The following is a 19,484-nucleotide window of genomic DNA, read 5'->3' as shown; positions in this document are numbered from 1 at the left end:
CATTACTTAGTTGTTTCTTCCTAATGTTAACTAGAAGGTGTAATTCTTATATGCAGTGTTTTGAGGCAGATAGCCCATGGGTTATCTGTTTAAAAAAAAATAGTTGGGGTTTTTATATAAGTATAGTAAATTAAAGTGGGGAAAATATCTCTGCATGCATCCAGCTGTGGTCAAGCCTTGTCAAGCTTTGACAGGATTACAGAAGTCACTACCAGTTTATGGATTTGTTTATGAATTTAGTAAAGTGTTCCCTCTTAATAGTTTCAATTTGCCTTTGTTAGACGTCCGTTATACTCCTGTGAACTCCAACTGCTTTGTGAATTGTGGGGAAGAACATTCTGTGTGAAGTATATGTCGCACAGCAAGAAGAACAGATAAGCATATTATTTGAGGAGACCCATAAACAATTTGAGAGAAAAAATGTACCAGTATGTGTTTCTTGTCTTTTTATAAGCTTCACTGTTTAGAATTAATTATAATAACAAATTTCCTCACTTCAGTACAAAGTTTCATCTCCTGTTTCAAGAAAGATAATTCCCTAACTTTTCAAAATAAATTTTATATAATTTACAGCTATAATTTGTCTTTACTATCAAAAAAGGTATGTTTAGCTGCTGTTTAATTTTTCTCCTTCTGAGAGTACTTAGGCAGAGAAAGCCTTGTTGTGTAAGCCAGAAGACTGGGTGACTTGCTGTTTCATCTGCTGGCAGAGAGTTGGGAGTCCTGGGGGTTCTTCAGTCAGATGAAAGTTCATAATTCATTCTTTTTGAGCTTTCACAGAATTAATTGAAGTAGAAGCTACAGGACTTCATTCACAAGCCAGAGAAGTAGATCAGAAATGTATTGATGTACCTCAAAAATTTTTCCCCAAAAATATTTTGAGGAAGGGGAGGGAGAAAAAAGCTTCTAGTAGGATCTATTATTAGAATTAAATTTATGTACCTGATTTGTAAAAATTCATCTGTGTCTAGATCTCATTTATCTGCTCTGAGATAAAGGCGTAAGAGGGAGCACCGCAAAACTTTGGTATTGCCAAGGTAAAGGCAGTTGTCTTCCCCTCCTATCCCTTTTCTCCACCTGGGAAATTATACAAAAGTTCACATAAATAAAATGTTTTTCAGTTAATTTAATCTGAATTGTAGGGAGACCAAAAATTTCACGTATTTTGATGGTAAATTCAATATTCTCAATGTGTCAGTTTTGTGTACCCACAATGCATAACAGTCAAAGAGATTGGCAGAGGAAGAAACTGCAGTTTTGGCTACTAGGTAAGGGGCTTTTTGTACCCAGTGAGGCATGGGAGACCGTTTGGATTTCAACACAAGCAGAAAACATTCTGACCACATGCTTACACGATCAACAATGAAACAACAAAATATTGACAAAGCAACTACTGTATTTTGATGCATGTAACCTAAGGGTTATCAATTTAAAAACAAAACTGCAATTCAGCGGCACTGTAAGTATCTGGATATGCACAGATAATACAGGGGAAGTTTATTCTAGGACTTGTCTCCTTCAGAGCTTCACAGTGTCTGATTTCCCCATAGCCTACATCCTTTCCCATAGCTTGCTCTCACCATGACAGTAGTCCCTCAGCTTCAGATTTGTATATGCTGTCCGAGTACGGAATGTATAAAATAAAAGATGGTATTATCTTCAGCTTTCAGAGTTAATTTTTCATTAAAACTAGGCTTTCTTAGGCAAGAAAATATAATACGGGATTTTCAGTTTTGTGGTGAATTTTTGGGTTTTTTTTTTGTCCTAGGATATGATGCAATTCTGTAAACTTAAAAAGCAAAAAACTTTCAGCATTTGTACTCTGCAGTCTCTGAGGAGCACATATAATGACACATTCTGCAACATCATCTAGGGCTTCAGAAAAAATTGAGATCTAATGTGTAGTATGTAGTAGTTTTTTAATGTTCATATTGTCTGATGAGCATCACATTTAAATGTGTAGCTGCAGTCCATGGAGCTTGGAATTTCAGACATTGTTTCTGTTATCCTTTGTATAGAAACAGTCAAAGAATGGCTCTAGAAGCCAGCAGGAATTTGACATCTGAGCAAAAAATAAGTGTGTTTAGCTCCCTTTTTTTTCTTTCTTTGTGAGAAACTATTAGGATGACATTTTAAAGAAACACTTCTTCCTCATTTAATTGTTATTTCTGTGCAGTAGTGAAATGCCATCTTTTTTCACTCCTTATAATTTCACAAGTGAAGTCTGTAAGTCTTTTAATTTCACTAGCTTGAAGCCTTCAGCTAAATAACACAACCAAATCCATTTGTACGCTGTTTTGTCACTGAAGTTGCCATCATTACTTCAGAAGTATGGCACTCAGAGGCACTGAGTCTTGGTTAACATATCTTCAGGTATTTATTCACCATTCTAGTATTGATTCTTCCTTTCTAACAGACTGTGCCTATAGTGGTGCAGTTTTTTCTTAATGGAAGAAGAAGATAGGACTTTGATTTTGAGGAGCAGAGAGATGGGGAAAAGGGTGGGCATAGGTTCAAATTGTAATGGTGTAGTGATTTTCTTCAGTAAACTAATCAATCTCAGTAACATTTTAAAAACCCATTTTCTCGACTCTGTGTTGCCAACATTGTCTTTCATCAAGCCTACAGTGAGCATGGCAGCTGGGGCATTTTATTGGCTGCTGGAAAAAGCTAAAGATGAGTGAAAGACCAGAAGGACTGAGTTCTGGTCTTCCTCAATAGGGCCAGAATTTACAGTGTTGGTCTATAGATTCATCTCATCCTTTTGATCTGTTGTTCTAATCATATTAATCTGAAAAGTTTTTCTCTAAAGTCTCATTTTAGATAAATGCATTAAATGGGCTCTAGGATCAGTTTAACATTTGACTATGATGAATATGATGGGCTTTACTTAACATGGCATTTTTCAAGTGGGAAGCCCGTAATATGTGTCTACAGGTAGACAGAACAATTTCATTTACTGAAAGCTGAAAAATTGACCTGTACTCCCTAATGCCTATTTGAACATTCTTAACAATGGTACTTAGCAGATAGCTTACACCTTTTTCTTTAAAGAGAAAGCTTTCTTGCATTTATCACATAGTAAGACCATACATTAAGTAGTTACTGTTGAATATCTGATGTGTAAGAAATGCATGTCCTCTCTTATTTTGCAGTGTATGCATATCTCTTTGTATTACAAGACCTAGCTCCTTTTAATTAACCTCACTGCTGGCAAAAGATAAGAAATGTTCTCTTTCTAAAATTTTTTTCAGAGGTTGGAAACATTATTTATGAAAAAAACAATTGACATACTGTAACTGTGCAAGCTTAAATAAAGCTGTGTATACTGGCCAGTCAGAATAACTGCAAGTACATATTGCAGTCATGACAGAGGAGAAAGATGTGATCACAGCTGCTCCAGCATGCAATCCTTGATGCTCTGAGAGGTTATTTTGTGGTTATAATGACTGTTTATAAGGATTTCTGGTCTCATGTTCGACTCCAATTAAGCATTTCTCCTGGAGCGCTCCAACATACCCAGCTGCCTCTGCAGCACTCACTCCACTCAGTCAAATATTTCTGCATTTCACAGTGTATCCAGTTTTATCCACATTATCTCCCCATTAGTTTGGGTACTGGAGATTTAACAAGAAGCCTGTATTGTGTATATAAATGCATCTCACAGTTCCTTGATCAATATGCTGTGTCTGTTTTAATGATGAAGCAGCTGAGGTGTTCTGATCAGTGTTCTCAAAGATTATAAAACAGTTTTCAGTAAGTCACTGGGTTTTTTCCCTTTCTTGTTCATTTATAGACGCTGTATATCCAGATTTTTAGACAAAGTATTGTTTCCAGAACAATGTGTGTTTTTGTTCTATAAAAAGAATCAGTTTTGGTGTTCTGCAGTTGTTAAGGAATTTTCGAATAATCAGATCTTCCTAGCTATGATTTTTTTTTGGCAGGTTTGGAGAAAAATTGTATTTGGCATTTTTTGCCATAAAAGTTGAGAATGTCAATAGTAGAGCCCAAGGTGAAGGTAGTGAAATCAGCTATTAAAAATGTTTATGGTGAAGGAACCTCTTGACTTCACACCTTAGTATTGCTGATTTGGAAAGTGCTTGTCTGAACTTCAAGGCCTTGATCTGCCATTTTGGGAGACAAGGAGTTAGCTGGGGGTGGAAAGACTGGAGTTTGTATTCTTTCTGCTCTGTTACCCATTGCTATCTTCATGGATCTGACACTCTGTTTATCTGACAGTGCACTCAGTACTGCTTCGCCAGGGAAAATTGCACAAAACAAGCCTAGTGCATCAGCATTTTCATTGTGTATTAAGCTGAGCTTCCCTTCACATGGTCACATCCCCTTTTTAATCTGGGATTCCATGTCCCTTTCCCAGTCCAGCCTGTTTCTGTGGTGTCTATTGCTGGTCTCCCTGAGCTTCTGTTTCTGTGGTTTGAGTGTTTTTTGTGTGGCTGAGTGTTAAGACCTGCAGGACTTTTGGAAGTGGTGTTGTTGGGGGGTTAGGCAGTACATTGATTTAGTGTTAGTAGTTTGTCATAGACTGAGGTGATGGCCGCGTTCAAGCTGGATTTCCTCCCAGAGATGATGGTGGACCATTGCTCCTTGAATGCAAGCCCTGTGTAAGTATATTCTCTTTGTTGTAACTAAAATGATAGCTGGAATTGCTGTCTCAAGCCCCTGCTGTCTGTTGGTACAGAGGGGGACAGGAAGGAGAGATAGGACAGCCTGCAGTTTGTTTTCTTGAAGAAATCCTAGTGGTCATGGAAGATGGATGTTGATTTCTAGATGAGAGGGAATATGGTTTGATAATTATGGCGATAAGGACTAAGGAGGAATGAAGTTGTTTAGTTATATTTTTTGTGGCATACTACAGATATTATAAAATGGATTGTTGAAATCACTTGTGGGAAGAACTGTTCCTGTTCTTCCCTATTAATGATTCCAGTCTAAACCTTTTAATTAGGAGTAAAATACTCCTTGAATACTGTTGAGGTCATGTTAAGAGTTGCCCAGCTAATAGTAGCCATGTTGTGCTCTTGAAGCGGTTGGAAAGCAGGGCTGAAAATTATTACTGGAGAGGGCGAACAATTTCCAATTGTTCTTAACTGAAATAAAAGAGATAGTTCACATCTTTGTAAAAGGTGGTGTTTCCCTTGGCTATCTGGAGAGGTACTGATCCTTTCTGAGTGGAAGGGTGGAGAGGAGTGAAAGGATTTAGGATCATTCCCTTTCTTTCTAGTAAGAAATTTTGTTGTTTTTGAGGTCTATTCATACAGCTATAAAATTATGATCTTTCCCTAACATTAGTTTTTCCTTAGGCTCTGAACAGCAGTGTATTGATGGGAAAAATACTAAACAGTACTGGACTTGGATTTTTTTTTTAGATTCTTTTCAGAGGGGAATACGATTTCAGATGGACAGTGAGAAGAATACTGTTTACTATCATGTGCAATTAATAAGCCATTCAAACTATCTTTAAAGGAACAAAGCAGACGTGAAGAGGACTGCTCTGAAAGAAGACCACCTTCAGCAAAGAGTTTGAGGGTGGGAGGAATCATTGTGCAGTTGCTGTTCCATTCCCCATGTCCTTTTGAAATTATGCAGGGATTGGTCAGTAATTTTAACCAACTGATCACTATAGCTACAATAGGGTGTCACTACAGTCAGACTTCTGTAAGGAGATGTGTTCTGGTGTACCAGGCTGGGAGTACTGATAACACATCACACTGCACCTAACAAATAATAAGGAGTCAATACAGGGAGCAGTGTAGAGCTTGTCAACTCTGACTGGGTGGGAGCATAACACAACTTTTATTAATAGGCTGTAAATTGTTCATATGGCTAGACGGAGTACCTTGGAATCTATTGAGGATTCCCATACTCAAAACTTCAGTGGTGTTGTAGTCTAAGTGACCTTCTTTTCTGTGTTAGAATCCTGACATTATTGAACCTAATTCAGTCTGTGAGTGACTGAATTGTCCAATCCCAGCCTTTTCACGTACAATTTAAGCCTGTTTTTTTTTGCCAGTTGTTGTTGAAAGCTCCCTAGTTTCACAAAGAAGTATCACCTTGTAAACCTTTAAAGAAACTTACCATTGCATCAGTTTATTCTGTTTCTCTGTTTTAAGATGGATCTTCACCTTGAGCAACAGTTACAATTAGTCTCATTTTAAAATGCTGTAATAACATGCTCTCATTTTTGGTGGTTACTGATATATTTAGTAGATTGTAGGTAGACTGAGCTCAGGTTCCTTTCAGTTCTGGTCTCTTTTTCTGTAAAATTTTACATGGCTGAACTAGTGTTATTTTTCAGTTATCTCAGCAGATTTATATCCTGAATCCCACATGCTGACTACATTATGGGAACAGAGTTTTAAACAGCTATGTAGAGTGTGTTTCATTTCCAAGTACATAGCTTGCCAGTAAATGCAAATGTACTCTGGTATGCATACTGGGAATGTGCAAGAGTTCCTTTTTATATGTATATTTTCATCATACACATTTATATATGTGTAGAAAATATTTTTTTTCTTTAATTTTGCCATAAGCATGCTTTTGTTTAGAATTTGTATGAAGATAAAAACCAGAAATTCCTTTTTGTTTTTCTTAGCACAAAGAAAATGAATGGCACACTGGATCACCCAGACCAACCTGATCTAGATGCTATCAAAATGTTTGTGGGTCAAGTCCCACGGAGCTGGTGTGAGAAGGATCTAAGAGAACTTTTTGAACAGTATGGTGCTGTCTATGAAATCAATGTCTTGCGGGACAGGAGCCAAAACCCTCCTCAAAGCAAAGGTGAGAACTTCTGTACTTCTCTTGTGAGACTTGGGGTTTCAGCCACTTTCACATAGTTGCAGTCTTAGCTGTGGGCTTATTCAAACAGCCCTATAGGTTCTCTGTGTGACCAGGTGTTCCTGCAAACCCAGACTTTATAAAGCATTTAAGTGTGTTTGTCTAATTATACTCTAACTGTGATCCAGTCATTGACTGAGCTCAGAAAAATGATAATTTCTTTCAGAACTCAGCAGTGATGGAGATGCTTGAGGAGTATGAATTATAATTGCAAAGCAGAACATCCACTAATACTGTGTTGCTCCAGAGAGCATCACTGCAGTGCTGTGATATGATCAAAATGTGGCTGGTTGGGACACAGTTTCAGATAAATATGAAATTGGGGTTTTAGTCATTCATGTTAATTGAATACTTATAAACATTAAATCCTTACTGAATTTTGTTTGTGGATTTGCAGTTCAGTTATATGCAATATTTCCTGTGAAGCTAAGGTAGGGTTTTGGTGCTAGAAAATAACTGAAAATGAAGTAGTCAACAGATGTATCTAAGTGTTTGTTTTAATGGTGTAGCAGGGATGTTGGGTCAGTTCTGAACATATTCTATTATACTACACTTGGAAATCTTTCTTAAACTTTCACAAACAGTAGCACCTACCTGTTTCAGTACCTAACCTCTTCTACTTATCATACATTTTGCATAGGAAGGATGGAAGTGGAGCTTGCAATTTCTGTACAGCACTTCAAGACTGGATGTTCTTTCCTGGGTAACATTTTGTTTCAATTGCAGGGTGCTGTTTTGTTACATTTTATACCCGTAAAGCTGCACTAGAAGCACAGAATGCTCTTCACAACATGAAGATCCTCCCAGGGGTAAGAGCAGAGCCCTGCTTTCTTTGCAACTTTGTCTTGTTTCTCTGAGCTCCAGCACCACTGAAGCACAAACACATTATATTGCCCTAAAATAATATTGTAAAAAACTGTTCAAAAGATCAGTGTTATGAGATCTATATAATAACAGATCTTATGGGAATTTTGGAGTACTTAAAAGAATGATACGGCAGTAAAATGGGCGGGCATGGCTTTTATAATACTCTTAGGAGGAATGATGGCATACAATTAGGAAAGCCTTTTCTTGAAATTTTTGTAGTGTTACATATGTACCTCTCTAGAAGCAATTTAGGCTGTAATTTCTTTCTTTCACAATTCTTATGGGATGTATCTCATATAGTATGAAGTGAAAGTATCTGGGATTAAATAATCTTTTCACATTTTAGATGCACCATCCTATCCAGATGAAACCAGCTGACAGTGAAAAGAGTAATGGTAAGCTTTACTAAAGTCTCCTTTTGGTATCATCATTTGTGCTAGTCAGGAAGCTTGAGGATTTCCCTTTTGCTTAACAGCTTTTAATGAAGTTTTGAGTTGGAGTTTTTTAAAAGGAAAAAAAAGTGAAATCATAAAGGTGTGTTTTCAGTAATAGGTAGTGTGAGTGATGTCTCTCAAATTCCATGACTCAGAGTATCTCTCCCGCTGCTGCTTGTGGTAGAACCATGTTGTCAGTTAGGGAAACATCCAGTGAGTTCTTCTTTGTACTAAGGTGGTTAAAATCTTTGTTGGGGACATGGGCAGTGGGATTGAGTGCATCCTCAGCAAGTTCATGGGTGATGTCAAGCTGAGTGCTGTGGTTGATACCCTAGAGGGAAAGGAAACCATCCAGAGGTGCCTTGATGGCTGAAGATGTGGGCCTGTGTCGACTTCATGAAGTTTAGCAAGGCCAAGGTGCTGCAAAATGGATACAGGCTGACTGATGAGTGGATTGAGAGCAGCCCTGAGAAGGACTTGGTGGCTGAAAAAATGAATATAAACATGCAGTGTGCACTTGCAGCCCAGAAAACCAGTCATATCCTGGGCTGTATCTAAAGGAGGGAATAACAGGTTGAGGAGGTAATTCTCCCTCTGCTGTTGTAAGATCCCATCTATTGTACTGCATCCAGCTCTGAGGCCTCCAGCATAAGACATGGACCTGGGAATCATGTTCAGGGAAGGACCATCAAGATAATCATAGGGATGGACACCTCCCCTGTGAGGACAGGCTGAGAGAGTTGGGGTTGTTCCGCCTGGAGTAGAGAAGGCTCCAGGGAGACCTTCTAGCAGCCTTCCAGTACTTGAAGCGGGAGGCCTGCAAGGAGGATGTGGAGGGATTGTTTATCTAGAAGTATAGTGATAGCACAAGGGATAACAGTATTGAATGGAAAGAGATTTAGATTGGATTTTATTAAGAAATTCTTAATAAGGATGGTGAGACACTGGAACACATTACCCAGGGGACCTGTGGGTGCCCCATCCTTGGAAGTGTTCAAGACCTGTCTGGATGGGGCTATAAGCAGCCTGGTCTAGTTAAAGGAACTAGGTGATCTTTAAGGTCCTTTCTACACCAATCTGTTCTATGATTTTATGAAATCTAGAAATGCTTTTTCAATTGTTCTATGTGAAGCAAGGCCTGTTGCAGCTAGGGTGGGAGTCAAAAATACTTACAGCATACAAGAGAGGTTGAGAATTAACAGCAGTTCAGTAGAGAAGAAAAACTGAATATTTTTGCACATTGGCCATTTCAGGTGGATTAAGAATTTATCATCTACCATTGGGTAAATTATAATTTATCCATGAATTTCCTTATAAGAAATGCCTTTCCTTTATGTACATACATACATGCATGTTCAAATATGTATGTATCTGTATTGCTGCAACCTAAGCACAGAAAGCATTTAGCATTCTGTAGTTTCAGCCTTTCTAGGTGCAGCTGAATATTATTTTCTTCATTTGCAGTAGTTTGTGTTGCATCATGGAGAAGATAGTCCTGGGTTGAGAAAGCTTACCTCTTAATATAATAGAAAACAGAAGATGGAATGCATGGGTAGCATATAGTGCACATTCTTCCACATATATACAGGACATGTTCCTGTATCAATATATCTAAAAAGGAGTCATTATTTTGAAGTATTTTTGGGAGGAGAACAGAATAGGTTCTCTAAACTACAACTGACCTTGCATTACATAAACACACATAAAAATATCCTGGGAAAATAATGGAAAGTTTAAAAAGTATTCAGTGGATTTTAGGATGTTAGTTCTGAGGCTATTATTTAACTCTGAGTGTTAATAAAAAGTGAAGGTGACAACAAGAAATAAGAAAGCATTAGTTATGAAAGTATTTGAACTTGCCACCAAGACAAGGAATTCTGGATCTCTTGAACAAAAATGGTCTCCTAAAAGGACTTGAAAACAGCTTTCTGCTCTAGGACCAGAAAATGGATTGGGTACAACATTAAGATTTAATGTCCAGTTAAAGTCATGTCTGCTGGAATAGCTTGGAGTCTTCTTTTCCAGCATCGTAGAAGACTCGACAAATAAGTTGATTTCCCCTCATTGTAGCATTGAATAGGAGAAGACTTTTTTGAAGCTTCAAAATGTGCTAGAGTCTTCATCATTTTATATTGTGATTAATGTTGTATAACTGTTTTATATTTTCAAGTGATATTGTGAATAATTCACTTCATCCTTTAAAAGAAAGTGTTTCAGAGGTGATCAGCATCCTTAAATAAGTAAATTGAGAGTATAAAAATCTGCTCGGAATTCAAATTTACCCCACTCACTCAAGTAAGCTTTAGCTGACATTAGTAACAACTAACTGAAAAGTTAAGGCAAATGTCTTTCTGAACCATTTATTTTAAACTAGTCTGCACACTGAAAGGTATTATTCAACTCTAATATATCTAAAATATTAGCATCAGTATTTAAAGCTATGAAATGGTAATACACAGTCCGTGCTTTGATTTGAGGTATAATTTTTGTGCTTTTGGTGCAGATCGTATTGGACGTATCACTAACAGAAGTAAAAGTGTTCTGTTTTAGCAACTGCTGTTGCTTCTACTGTTGAGAGAGGAGCTTGAGGATATGGCATATCTAAATTTAGGTGATTGTCATGAGGCTAAAAAGAAGCTTTCTGCAGTTCACTTGCTTGTTTATAAGCAGTTAGGTATATGCTGGTAGTCTAAAGACAGAGAGAAAAGACAATTAAAGTAGTCCAATAAACCACATTCAAGCCTTCTCTCACCTAGAACTGGAGAGATACAGGGAAAGTGCTGAATCTGACATACTTTTTTCCTTTTTTTTTGCATTCCTGTTGTTCACAGACTTTACAGGCTAAAAATAGTCAGCAAATCATAAATGTAAAATCATAAAACAGACATCTGCCAGGTTCATTGAAGTACCTCAAATGCAGCCTCTTAAAATGAAGATGCAGTCCATTACTAGGAATCTGGTTTTGATAAGCCCACATCCTAAAGACAATGAAAATAACTGCAGTTAACAGAGAAGACCTAAGATCTAGTAAGCATATATTTGCTGGTAATACTCTTTGTCTTTTGATTCCTTAGCAGTAGAAGATAGGAAGTTGTTTATTGGAATGATATCCAAGAAGTGCAATGAAAATGACATTCGAGTGATGTTCTCCCCCTTTGGGCAGATTGAAGAATGCAGGATATTACGGGGCCCAGATGGCCTGAGCCGAGGTAAGCAAGCAAGAAGCTTTTTTGGTAGTTTGAAGATGCTGGATGCTGCCTTTTGCAACTCAACTGGCATTTGAGCTTTTTCTGTGATTCCCACCTACACCCCCTCTCTACCCAGTAAGGATTTTCGTTCCTGTATTCATCTCAGTAATTGTGGAGGTAGTGAACAACTTGATTTCTTTTTGTTCTTTCCCCAGGTTGTGCATTTGTGACTTTTACAACAAGAGCCATGGCACAAACAGCAATCAAAGCAATGCACCAAGCACAAACCATGGAGGTAAAACAACTTAGTGGGTGTCAAGAGCAGATGTAATTGTCAGGCAGTCACTGTGGAGTTTCAGGGACTAGGGAGCAGAGAGGACAAGTGCAGTTGTGTGTTTCTTCACAAAAACTGCTCCTGGACCCTTGTGTTTGTTTTGCTTTATTTTTAGAGTTGGAGATAGAAACTTCATCTGCAGAGAAAAAAACAAAATACAAAACAGAATTAAAAGCAAACAAGATTTTGATCCTTTGATGAAATGTTCTGTTTGAATATATATATATATATATATATATATATGTCTATATGTATGCATAGGGGAGGAGGGGAATGATTCCAACGGGTCTAAAATCAGTATTTTTGTGACTGCTGGGGATAGCAAGTATGTAATTGTTTGAATTGCTGTTTGCAGGGTTGCTCTTCTCCCATTGTTGTAAAATTTGCAGACACGCAGAAGGACAAAGAGCAGAAACGAATTGCTCAGCAACTTCAGCAACAAATGCAACAGATCAGTGCTGCCTCAATATGGGGAAACCTGGCTGGTCTCAACACACTGGGACCCCAGTACTTAGCAGTGAGTTTCTGATTCGGGTTCTTTTAATCTTCTCAGGGATTGGAGTGTCTGATCGTCTTGCAGTGTTTAATATATTCATTTTTAGAAAGCTCCTGGTAGAGAGGATCCATTTTGTGGATGAGAAGGCTGAAATTGTGTTATGTGCTCTCATCTAGTTGGGATACTTTTATGGGAGGATTCATCCCCAGTCACAGTAGCCCTAATTACTGAAACACCTTGGGTTTTTCTCCTGTGTTCTGTAGAATCTGCTTTTTCTTTATATAGTACTGCCTCAATGTTTATCATATAAATGCCCTTTTCATGTCTATCGGATGACATAGTTCTTGTATTCCTTTATCATTTTCATTTATTTCTGTCATCCTCTTCCAGAGAAACCTGGAACAGTACTTGGTACTGTCCAAATTGGAAGGATGATCAGATTGGAAGCAGAGTAAATAAACCCAAAAAGCAATAAACCAAATAAAAGCAAACACTACAGAAAACAGAGAGAAGCTATTCTGTTAAGCAAAGATGATGTAACAGAGGGTAGACTGCAGTTTAATTTCAGTTGATTTTGCTGGGTTCCTAAAGGATGAACTTTTCAAAAACGGATATGCTGTGACTCATGAGAGTTGCCAGGGTAGCTCTGACAACTGTAGTCATGTAATATTAAGTCTGAGGAACAGAAAAGGAAAATTTAATCTCATTCTTGACATGCTGTATAGTTGAAATGGGACAATTCTCTTACTACTTTCTAAGTTTTGATAAATTGGATTTTTTTAAATAACAGCTAGTTAATAGAAAAAGGATTTGGAAATCTCTAAAAACCTTTTGAGCTACAGCTTGAAATATATTTTATGTCTATTGTGCATAAGGAGAGTAGAGGAGGTTCCCTCTCCTTGTGGCTCTTTCATTTTGGTATGGCATTGCCATTTGTCCCATGCTGGCAGTGTCAGCTGTACAGTCTGTTTTGAGGTAGCATATCCTTAGGGTTGGCAATCCTGCCTTAGGTGTTTTGAATAAGAATTCTCTCTCATTACTGATTCTGCTGGTTTTGTCTTGGTGTGTTGGCTGTAATTTTCCCTCAGCATTGCTGATGTTGAGTGAGGAAAGCATTGTGCTGTTGCTTTGGCTGCAGTGTGCTGCATGGGCTACGTGGAGCTTCACTGTGGTGGTGCTCTAGATGTGTTGTTCAGGGGATTCTCTTTACACTTTGCTATGATGTGGTGCATGGGCTGCAGGAATTCATTTGTGACGGCGCTCTGGCTGTGGTGTGATGCAGTTTCTCCCAGAAGCAGAGCCAGCCCTCACTCTCACTCTTGTTTTGTTTTTTGGTGTAATGTCTAGCTTTATTTGCAGCTCCTTCAGCAGACAGCAGCTGCTTCATCTGGGAACCTGAACACACTGAGCAGCCTCCACCCAATGGGAGGTGAGTTTTCTTCCACAGGAAGACAAATTCAGTGCCAAACAAGAGAACAAGGGTAAACAAAGTAGCCAAAAGGATGTTGGCATTTTAATCTCATTTGAAATGAGTAGTCCTGTGTTTGCCTACTCCTTTGAAATGACAGGAATTCTCTGCTACAAGTGTGAATGTTCCTTCTTAATCTTATTTAACTATTGTCCCCAAGGTAAGTGGTGCTATCTCCCCAACCTCTGGCATTTAAAATTATTTTCCCTTATGTGTAGTAAAAAGAATACTCTCTGTATTTGTTTTCATCCAAACAGGTGCATATGTGAAGAACTGTGTTTTGAAATAAGTACTCGCTAATGCACATGTTTTCAGTGATTTCGAATTCTTAATTTTCCCATTTTCAATGCATTTAAGAACAAAGCATTTAAGTGGGAAATACATTGTTGTTAGGAATGTGACCTAGTGCTTCATTCAGATTATTTTATTAATTCATTTGAATTACAGTTCATTATGCCATTACTGTTATGGAAAATAGCTTCATAGATGTGAGCCAAATTCCTTCCTGTGGATTGCTAGTCAAAATATTCACTGAGTATAGCAGTCCTGGAGCTGTAAATTGGTTGTCCTTTTTGTCTTCACACAGTTGGAAATAATAAAACACATGTTAGCAGCTCCATTCACCACATTCTCTAAATTCTGCTTCGGCAGAGAAATCTATAGTTTTGATTTCAATACTAAAGACTTTCAACTTTTCAAATTGCCTCCTGGAGTTTTACAGTAGTTGCCAATATCATGTGCCCTTTCTGTGTAGAAGTTCATCCAAAAGTGTCTTTGTAGATCTGACTTGTGTTGTCTGGTGCACCCATCAGTAACAACTACAAGCAACAAAACAAAACAAAAACATACAATACCTTAAAAACTGAAAAAACAGACATATAAATAGTATGGTTATTCCAAATCTGTGATTCCCTACCAAAAAAGTTGTAGTTTTAAGGTCTTGATAATATATCAGCTGATCTCTTCTTGAAATTCACAGAAAGAAAAATTAAGTAGGTTATTAGATCCCACACTTTATCAGACTTTACAGACAAAATTCAATCTCAACGCTGTTTGAAGGCAGATGGGGAAACAGTGTGATGACAAGAGGACAGGTGCAGTGTGCAAATGACAAACTGCTTCAGTAAGAAACAAGCTGCACTGTTCTTCATTAGCTCCAACACTTGCACTTTTAACTCTCTGTAGCACAATAAAAGCAAAATAGAAAACTTCTTGATTTTAACTTCATGCTTTTATGTTAGAATGGAATCTTGAGAACCTAAATAAAGGCAGAATCTACTTGTTTTGGGAACTAAATTTGCCAAAGGAAATGGATCCTGCCACAAACAGAAAACAACTGAAAAAGAGCTTAAAAAACAACAAACTATACTAAAGGTATTAGAAGTACTGTAGAAAATAATTCATTTATAATGCATTGTCACATTCTTATGTTGTCTGTTTACTGCTTAGATTACAAAACTGAGGTTTTAATTATTTGGGATGTGTGCTTTGCTCCCAAGGTCTTACTGAGTATCCTAAAGATGAGATACTACCTCTGCTTAGGATGTTCTGATGTTGTTAAATGAAAGGTGATTAATTTAGTTTTGTTTTTAATAATGTTGGGAATAAATATTGGGAATTGTCTGAAGTTAGATGAAGAGAGGAGGAATAACCAAAGGTAGAGACAAAAATGGAAAATAAGGGAAAAGTGAAGGGAGGCAGAATTGGAAGAATGGAGCTAGTCTACCAAAGGATGGTTAAAATGCAGAATTCAGGAGGCGATCCATTTTAATGGATCCTCTGGCAGAAAAAGAGAGCAAAGTACAGTCAGTACTGACCAAATGGTTTCATTCAAAAGTGGTGGCTCAAAATGAAGGTGAGTCAGATGAATAAATTGACCAGTAAAATTCATAAAAACAGGGGTCCTTTCCTCCCCCTGCAGTATTCCTTGCTCCCTACACACAGCATGCCTGAGGTTTCCTGTTTTCCTTTCCAGTATGTTTGACCAGCATGCACATAACGTTGGTTGATCCTGTGGTTTAGAGTTGCCACTTAACAATTGTCTCACAATTGACTGTTGCTTCTTGGCTGCTAGGGGGACCAAACAAAACATGCTGATGGTGGATTGAAGCCATGACTTTGTGGCCTCTGTGGTGTGAGGCTTTTGTGAAAGAATTTTGCAGTTACTGCTGTCCACACAGAAAGGGTGTGGAGAGACATGAGAGTGGGAGAAGTTATTGGCCTGGTGTCTAGGCAAGTTCTGTAGCTTGCACATGAGCTCTCAGACCCTGGCTTAACTCCTATTAAGTTTGGATTGGAGAGAACACTGCTTGAAAATTTCTGTCCTTTGGAGTCTCCATCTGGTGTTGGGAGTACCTGGCCTTTTCCAGAACCACATCTATCTGGCCAAAGGAAAATTTTTCAATTATAGCAAGGAGCTGCAATGTAGCAAAGATCAGTAACTAGTATTAAGCCTGTTGCTTTTGAGCTCCTTCCCATTCATCCCTCGTGATGAGCTGGCTGGATCTGTCACACTTGGGTGATGGTGGCTCTGACAGGAGACACTGGCATTCCTCCCTGTGTTGCAGGACTGAACGCAATGCAGTTACAGAACCTGGCCGCCCTGGCAGCCGCGGCCAGCGCAGCTCAGAACACACCGAGTGGCACCGCTGCGCTCACCTCCTCCAGCAGCCCCCTGAGCGTGCTCACCAGCTCAGGTAAGAGACTGCCCCTGCTGTAGCCTGGCATGGAAGTCCTTTCAGGATAGATGTCACCTCTTTGTCTATCCCTTTTTGGCACTTTCATGTTGATCTGTAATAGAGGAACAGTTTACTAGTGGATTCACTTGCCTCTGTTTAGGATAAGATCTTTGCCACTAGCAAAAGCTTTTTTACCTGCTGTGTCTCTTCCTCCAAATGATCAGATTAATTTACAGTAAAAAGAATTTTTGAGGTCATCATGAAGCAGAAAACGTAGGTGACCTCCTTCCAGTCATATTATTACAATCTCACCACACATTTGGTTTATGTGTGATTTTAGGCAGGCACTGGTAAATACACCCTGTTCCTCTCAATATGGAAAGAGAAAATGCCTTTATCATGAGATAAAGCGTTCTGTGCATTAGAACAGTACAGCTTATATTCCATATTCCATTAATGAAGACAAGGATAACTTCCTCATAAATGTAGAATAAACAGACACTTAGCATTTCTACTGGAAAGTTGTTGTCTAGAATTTAGTGTATGAGTTACACATAAAAATCAGTATCTTTTGCTTGGCTTTTTTTGTGTTTTGTTTGTTTAAGTTGGGTTTTTTTAACTTTAGGTTAGGTACATCAACCAGAGATACTATAATGTCCAAGTGGTGTTCTTTTGCTGCCTTATTGTTAAATGTGATCATTAAATGGAACAAGCAAAAAATTAAAAATAAATTCAATTGTGCTTATGGCAGACATACTAGGTTTCTATCACAAATGAGGATCAGTGTTCTGCTCAGTTATTTCTATCATATTTTGAGTTATTACTAAATCTTGGCATGAGAAGGGAGACCCTGTATTTTCAGGGTGTCAGTTTTCCAGCATCTCTGGCTTCTGTCCTACAGAGTTGACATCGTCATCTGTGATTGTGAGAGACCAAAGAGGGTTGGAGGGAAGGGGTTTTAGATTTTGAGTTGCGTAGGAGGACCAAGGAGCCAGGCTAAGAGATTATAAAGAGATTAGAAGGAAAAGCTGTTTGAAAAACCTTCTGTCACATGATTGGGAGTTAAACCATGGGTGCTTTGCACAGTTTTCTACTTAAAAGAAAGAATTAGTCCAAAGAGTGTTCTGTTGCAGGACATTTTTACATAAAAACCTTGTGGTCTGCAATCCTTAAAATACTGAAATTTTTAAGTTTATCTTGACACACAGCTATGTATCCTAATCTACAATTACAAAACAAAAGAAAACAAAAAACTGTGAAGAGTTCAGACTACAGAAGAGCTGCATTCATAACCCACTAATGCTTCTTCATCATAAAGGAAGCATAAAGGTGAAAATATCTAACAGTTTCTCCTATATTTCCTCATGCTTTGTCAGGTTAGAATTTGTTGAGATTGGCATTTAGAGCTAAGATTTCCTTATTGGCTGTCTCATCTGATGACTGCAGCAAGTTTGTTCTCTATTTTGTTGAGGTGGAGAAGGCTGGCAGGTTGTGAATTTCAAATGTCAGATGTACTAGAAAAAGCAGGGACAGCCCCTTCTCAGAAGTGTGCAGTGAAAGGACAAGGGCAATGGATACAAGTTGCAGCCAAGAAAATTCTGATTAGATAGAAAAATAAAATTATTGGCAAGAGTGATCAAGCTCAGGAACAAGGGGCCAGAGAGGCTGTGAAATCGCCGTCATTTCAGAGCCTGAGAATTCAGTTGGAAAAGACATTTTCAAATTCAGAGGTTAGATCAGCTCTGAGCAAACTGTTAGATAAGATAATCTAGAGAGATCCCTTTCAAATGAAGTTATGCTACTATTCATTGATTCTTTGAAATTGGCTTCCCCTCTGTGAATTTTGGCTGTTCCACGGAACTATGCAGGTTTCTTTTTCCTTGATGAGAGACACATTTCAGGACACTGTTCCATTTTTTTATCATGCTCATGGAAGGGCTTGGGGATGGGAAGCAGGCCACTTTCCAGTACTTTCTCTACTGAATTCAAATAACCTTCTGATCATCAGTAATATCCCTAAGTGGTTGTGTGTCAGCAATGCAGTTATGGTGGATCATTTGTATTATATCCTATACATATTTATCAATTGACTCTTCACAAGCCTGTAACATGTAGCAGACACTATTGTATTGCTCTTTAAACCTAATTTCAAATATAATTTTAAAGACTAAAAATTAGCTTTGTTCAAAAGAAATAAAAAGTTTTGGAGGGCATGTTGTCTATAAGTAGTCGCTGACATCAAATTCTCAAACAGTTCTGGTGCTTTTTGTTAGAGGTATAAATATGCTTCACTTTTTAGAATTACACTCAAACTGGGATGAGGGGAAGCCTCAGTGTGTACAGACAAATTCAATCCCTTGATACCTCCTGTAATTATACAGCTTTTTGACTCTTGAGTCTTCAAGTAAACTTGAGATTCTACTTTGATTAATATTCACATGTGCATTCACTCTATATATGTTCACATAGAAGGCTCTTGGGCTCCACACAGAAAACATCTATCCCTCCTGAACCACACCCAGACCTTGTAGAAATTCACTATATAGCAGTTCAGTACATGTGTTAGTAAGAGCTTGCCTTGTCTGAAGGACATATGGCAACATCTACTGTGATAACCTCTTAAACCTAACTGCAGATGAGGTGACTTAACTCCTTGACTTCTCTCCATCTGTCATCCAAATGTTCACCTGATGCTTATTTGTACATCTCCACTCAAATTGCATAATTGGTGGAAAAATCCAGATAGTACTTCTGCATAGTTGCCTTCTTGATTTTCTTTCATTTGCACTGATTTAATTTGTATCTGGGGAGTTTGGAAGTCTGCACAGTGCAGCCCATGGGCTTATGGATGGCTATCATGTTGGAAAGGTGGAACTCAGAGATGTTACATACAGTTGTTGGGCTGCCTTCCTACATACTTCAGACAATATTCTTTAGATAGTTCCAAGCACAGTTGTGTATTTTGATGTAGAATGGGATGAAGTAAAACCTTAAACCTTGATGAAGATCAGCTCTCGGAAGTGAGCAGTCTGCTGCTGTTACATAGTCATTGTTGCAGAGACCATGACCATAAATAAACTGCTAGCTTGTGAAAGGAACATCCAAGAAAATACTATAGAAGTATCTCAGGTTAGGAGTGTCTTGTCTGCCATTTTTTTTAC

General features: G+C 38.2%; 1 protein-coding gene across 11 annotated transcripts in view; it reads left to right on the top strand.

Annotated features, from left to right (window-relative positions):
- The window catches only part of CELF1 (CUGBP Elav-like family member 1), a 53,593-nt gene that overhangs the window by 24,729 nt on the left and 9,380 nt on the right, over positions 1–19,484 (top strand). For 2 of the 11 annotated variants that reach the window (XM_077784217.1, XM_077784216.1), the window contains exons 1-9: positions 4,351–4,622; positions 6,614–6,801; positions 7,585–7,667; positions 8,072–8,120; positions 11,234–11,368; positions 11,563–11,642; positions 12,037–12,198; positions 13,537–13,606; positions 16,213–16,341. In XM_077784217.1, the coding sequence (XP_077640343.1) occupies positions 4,552–4,622; positions 6,614–6,801; positions 7,585–7,667; positions 8,072–8,120; positions 11,234–11,368; positions 11,563–11,642; positions 12,037–12,198; positions 13,537–13,606; positions 16,213–16,341 (967 nt within the window). In that variant the 5' untranslated portion in view covers positions 4,351–4,551. Of the gene's footprint in view, positions 1–4,350; positions 4,623–6,613; positions 6,802–7,584; positions 7,668–8,071; positions 8,121–11,233; positions 11,369–11,562; positions 11,643–12,036; positions 12,199–13,524; positions 13,607–16,212; positions 16,342–19,484 lie in introns of those variants that run through there. The other 9 variants (XM_021533283.2, XM_021533282.2, XM_031505037.2 and 6 more) reach the window with 7 other exon arrangements.

Source organism: Lonchura striata, chromosome 6 (assembly GCF_046129695.1).
Source record: "Lonchura striata isolate bLonStr1 chromosome 6, bLonStr1.mat, whole genome shotgun sequence".
Lineage (NCBI taxonomy): Eukaryota > Metazoa > Chordata > Aves > Passeriformes > Estrildidae > Lonchura > Lonchura striata.
Note: the sequence above shows the minus strand (reverse complement) of the source record. Positions and strands in the feature narration are given on the sequence as shown.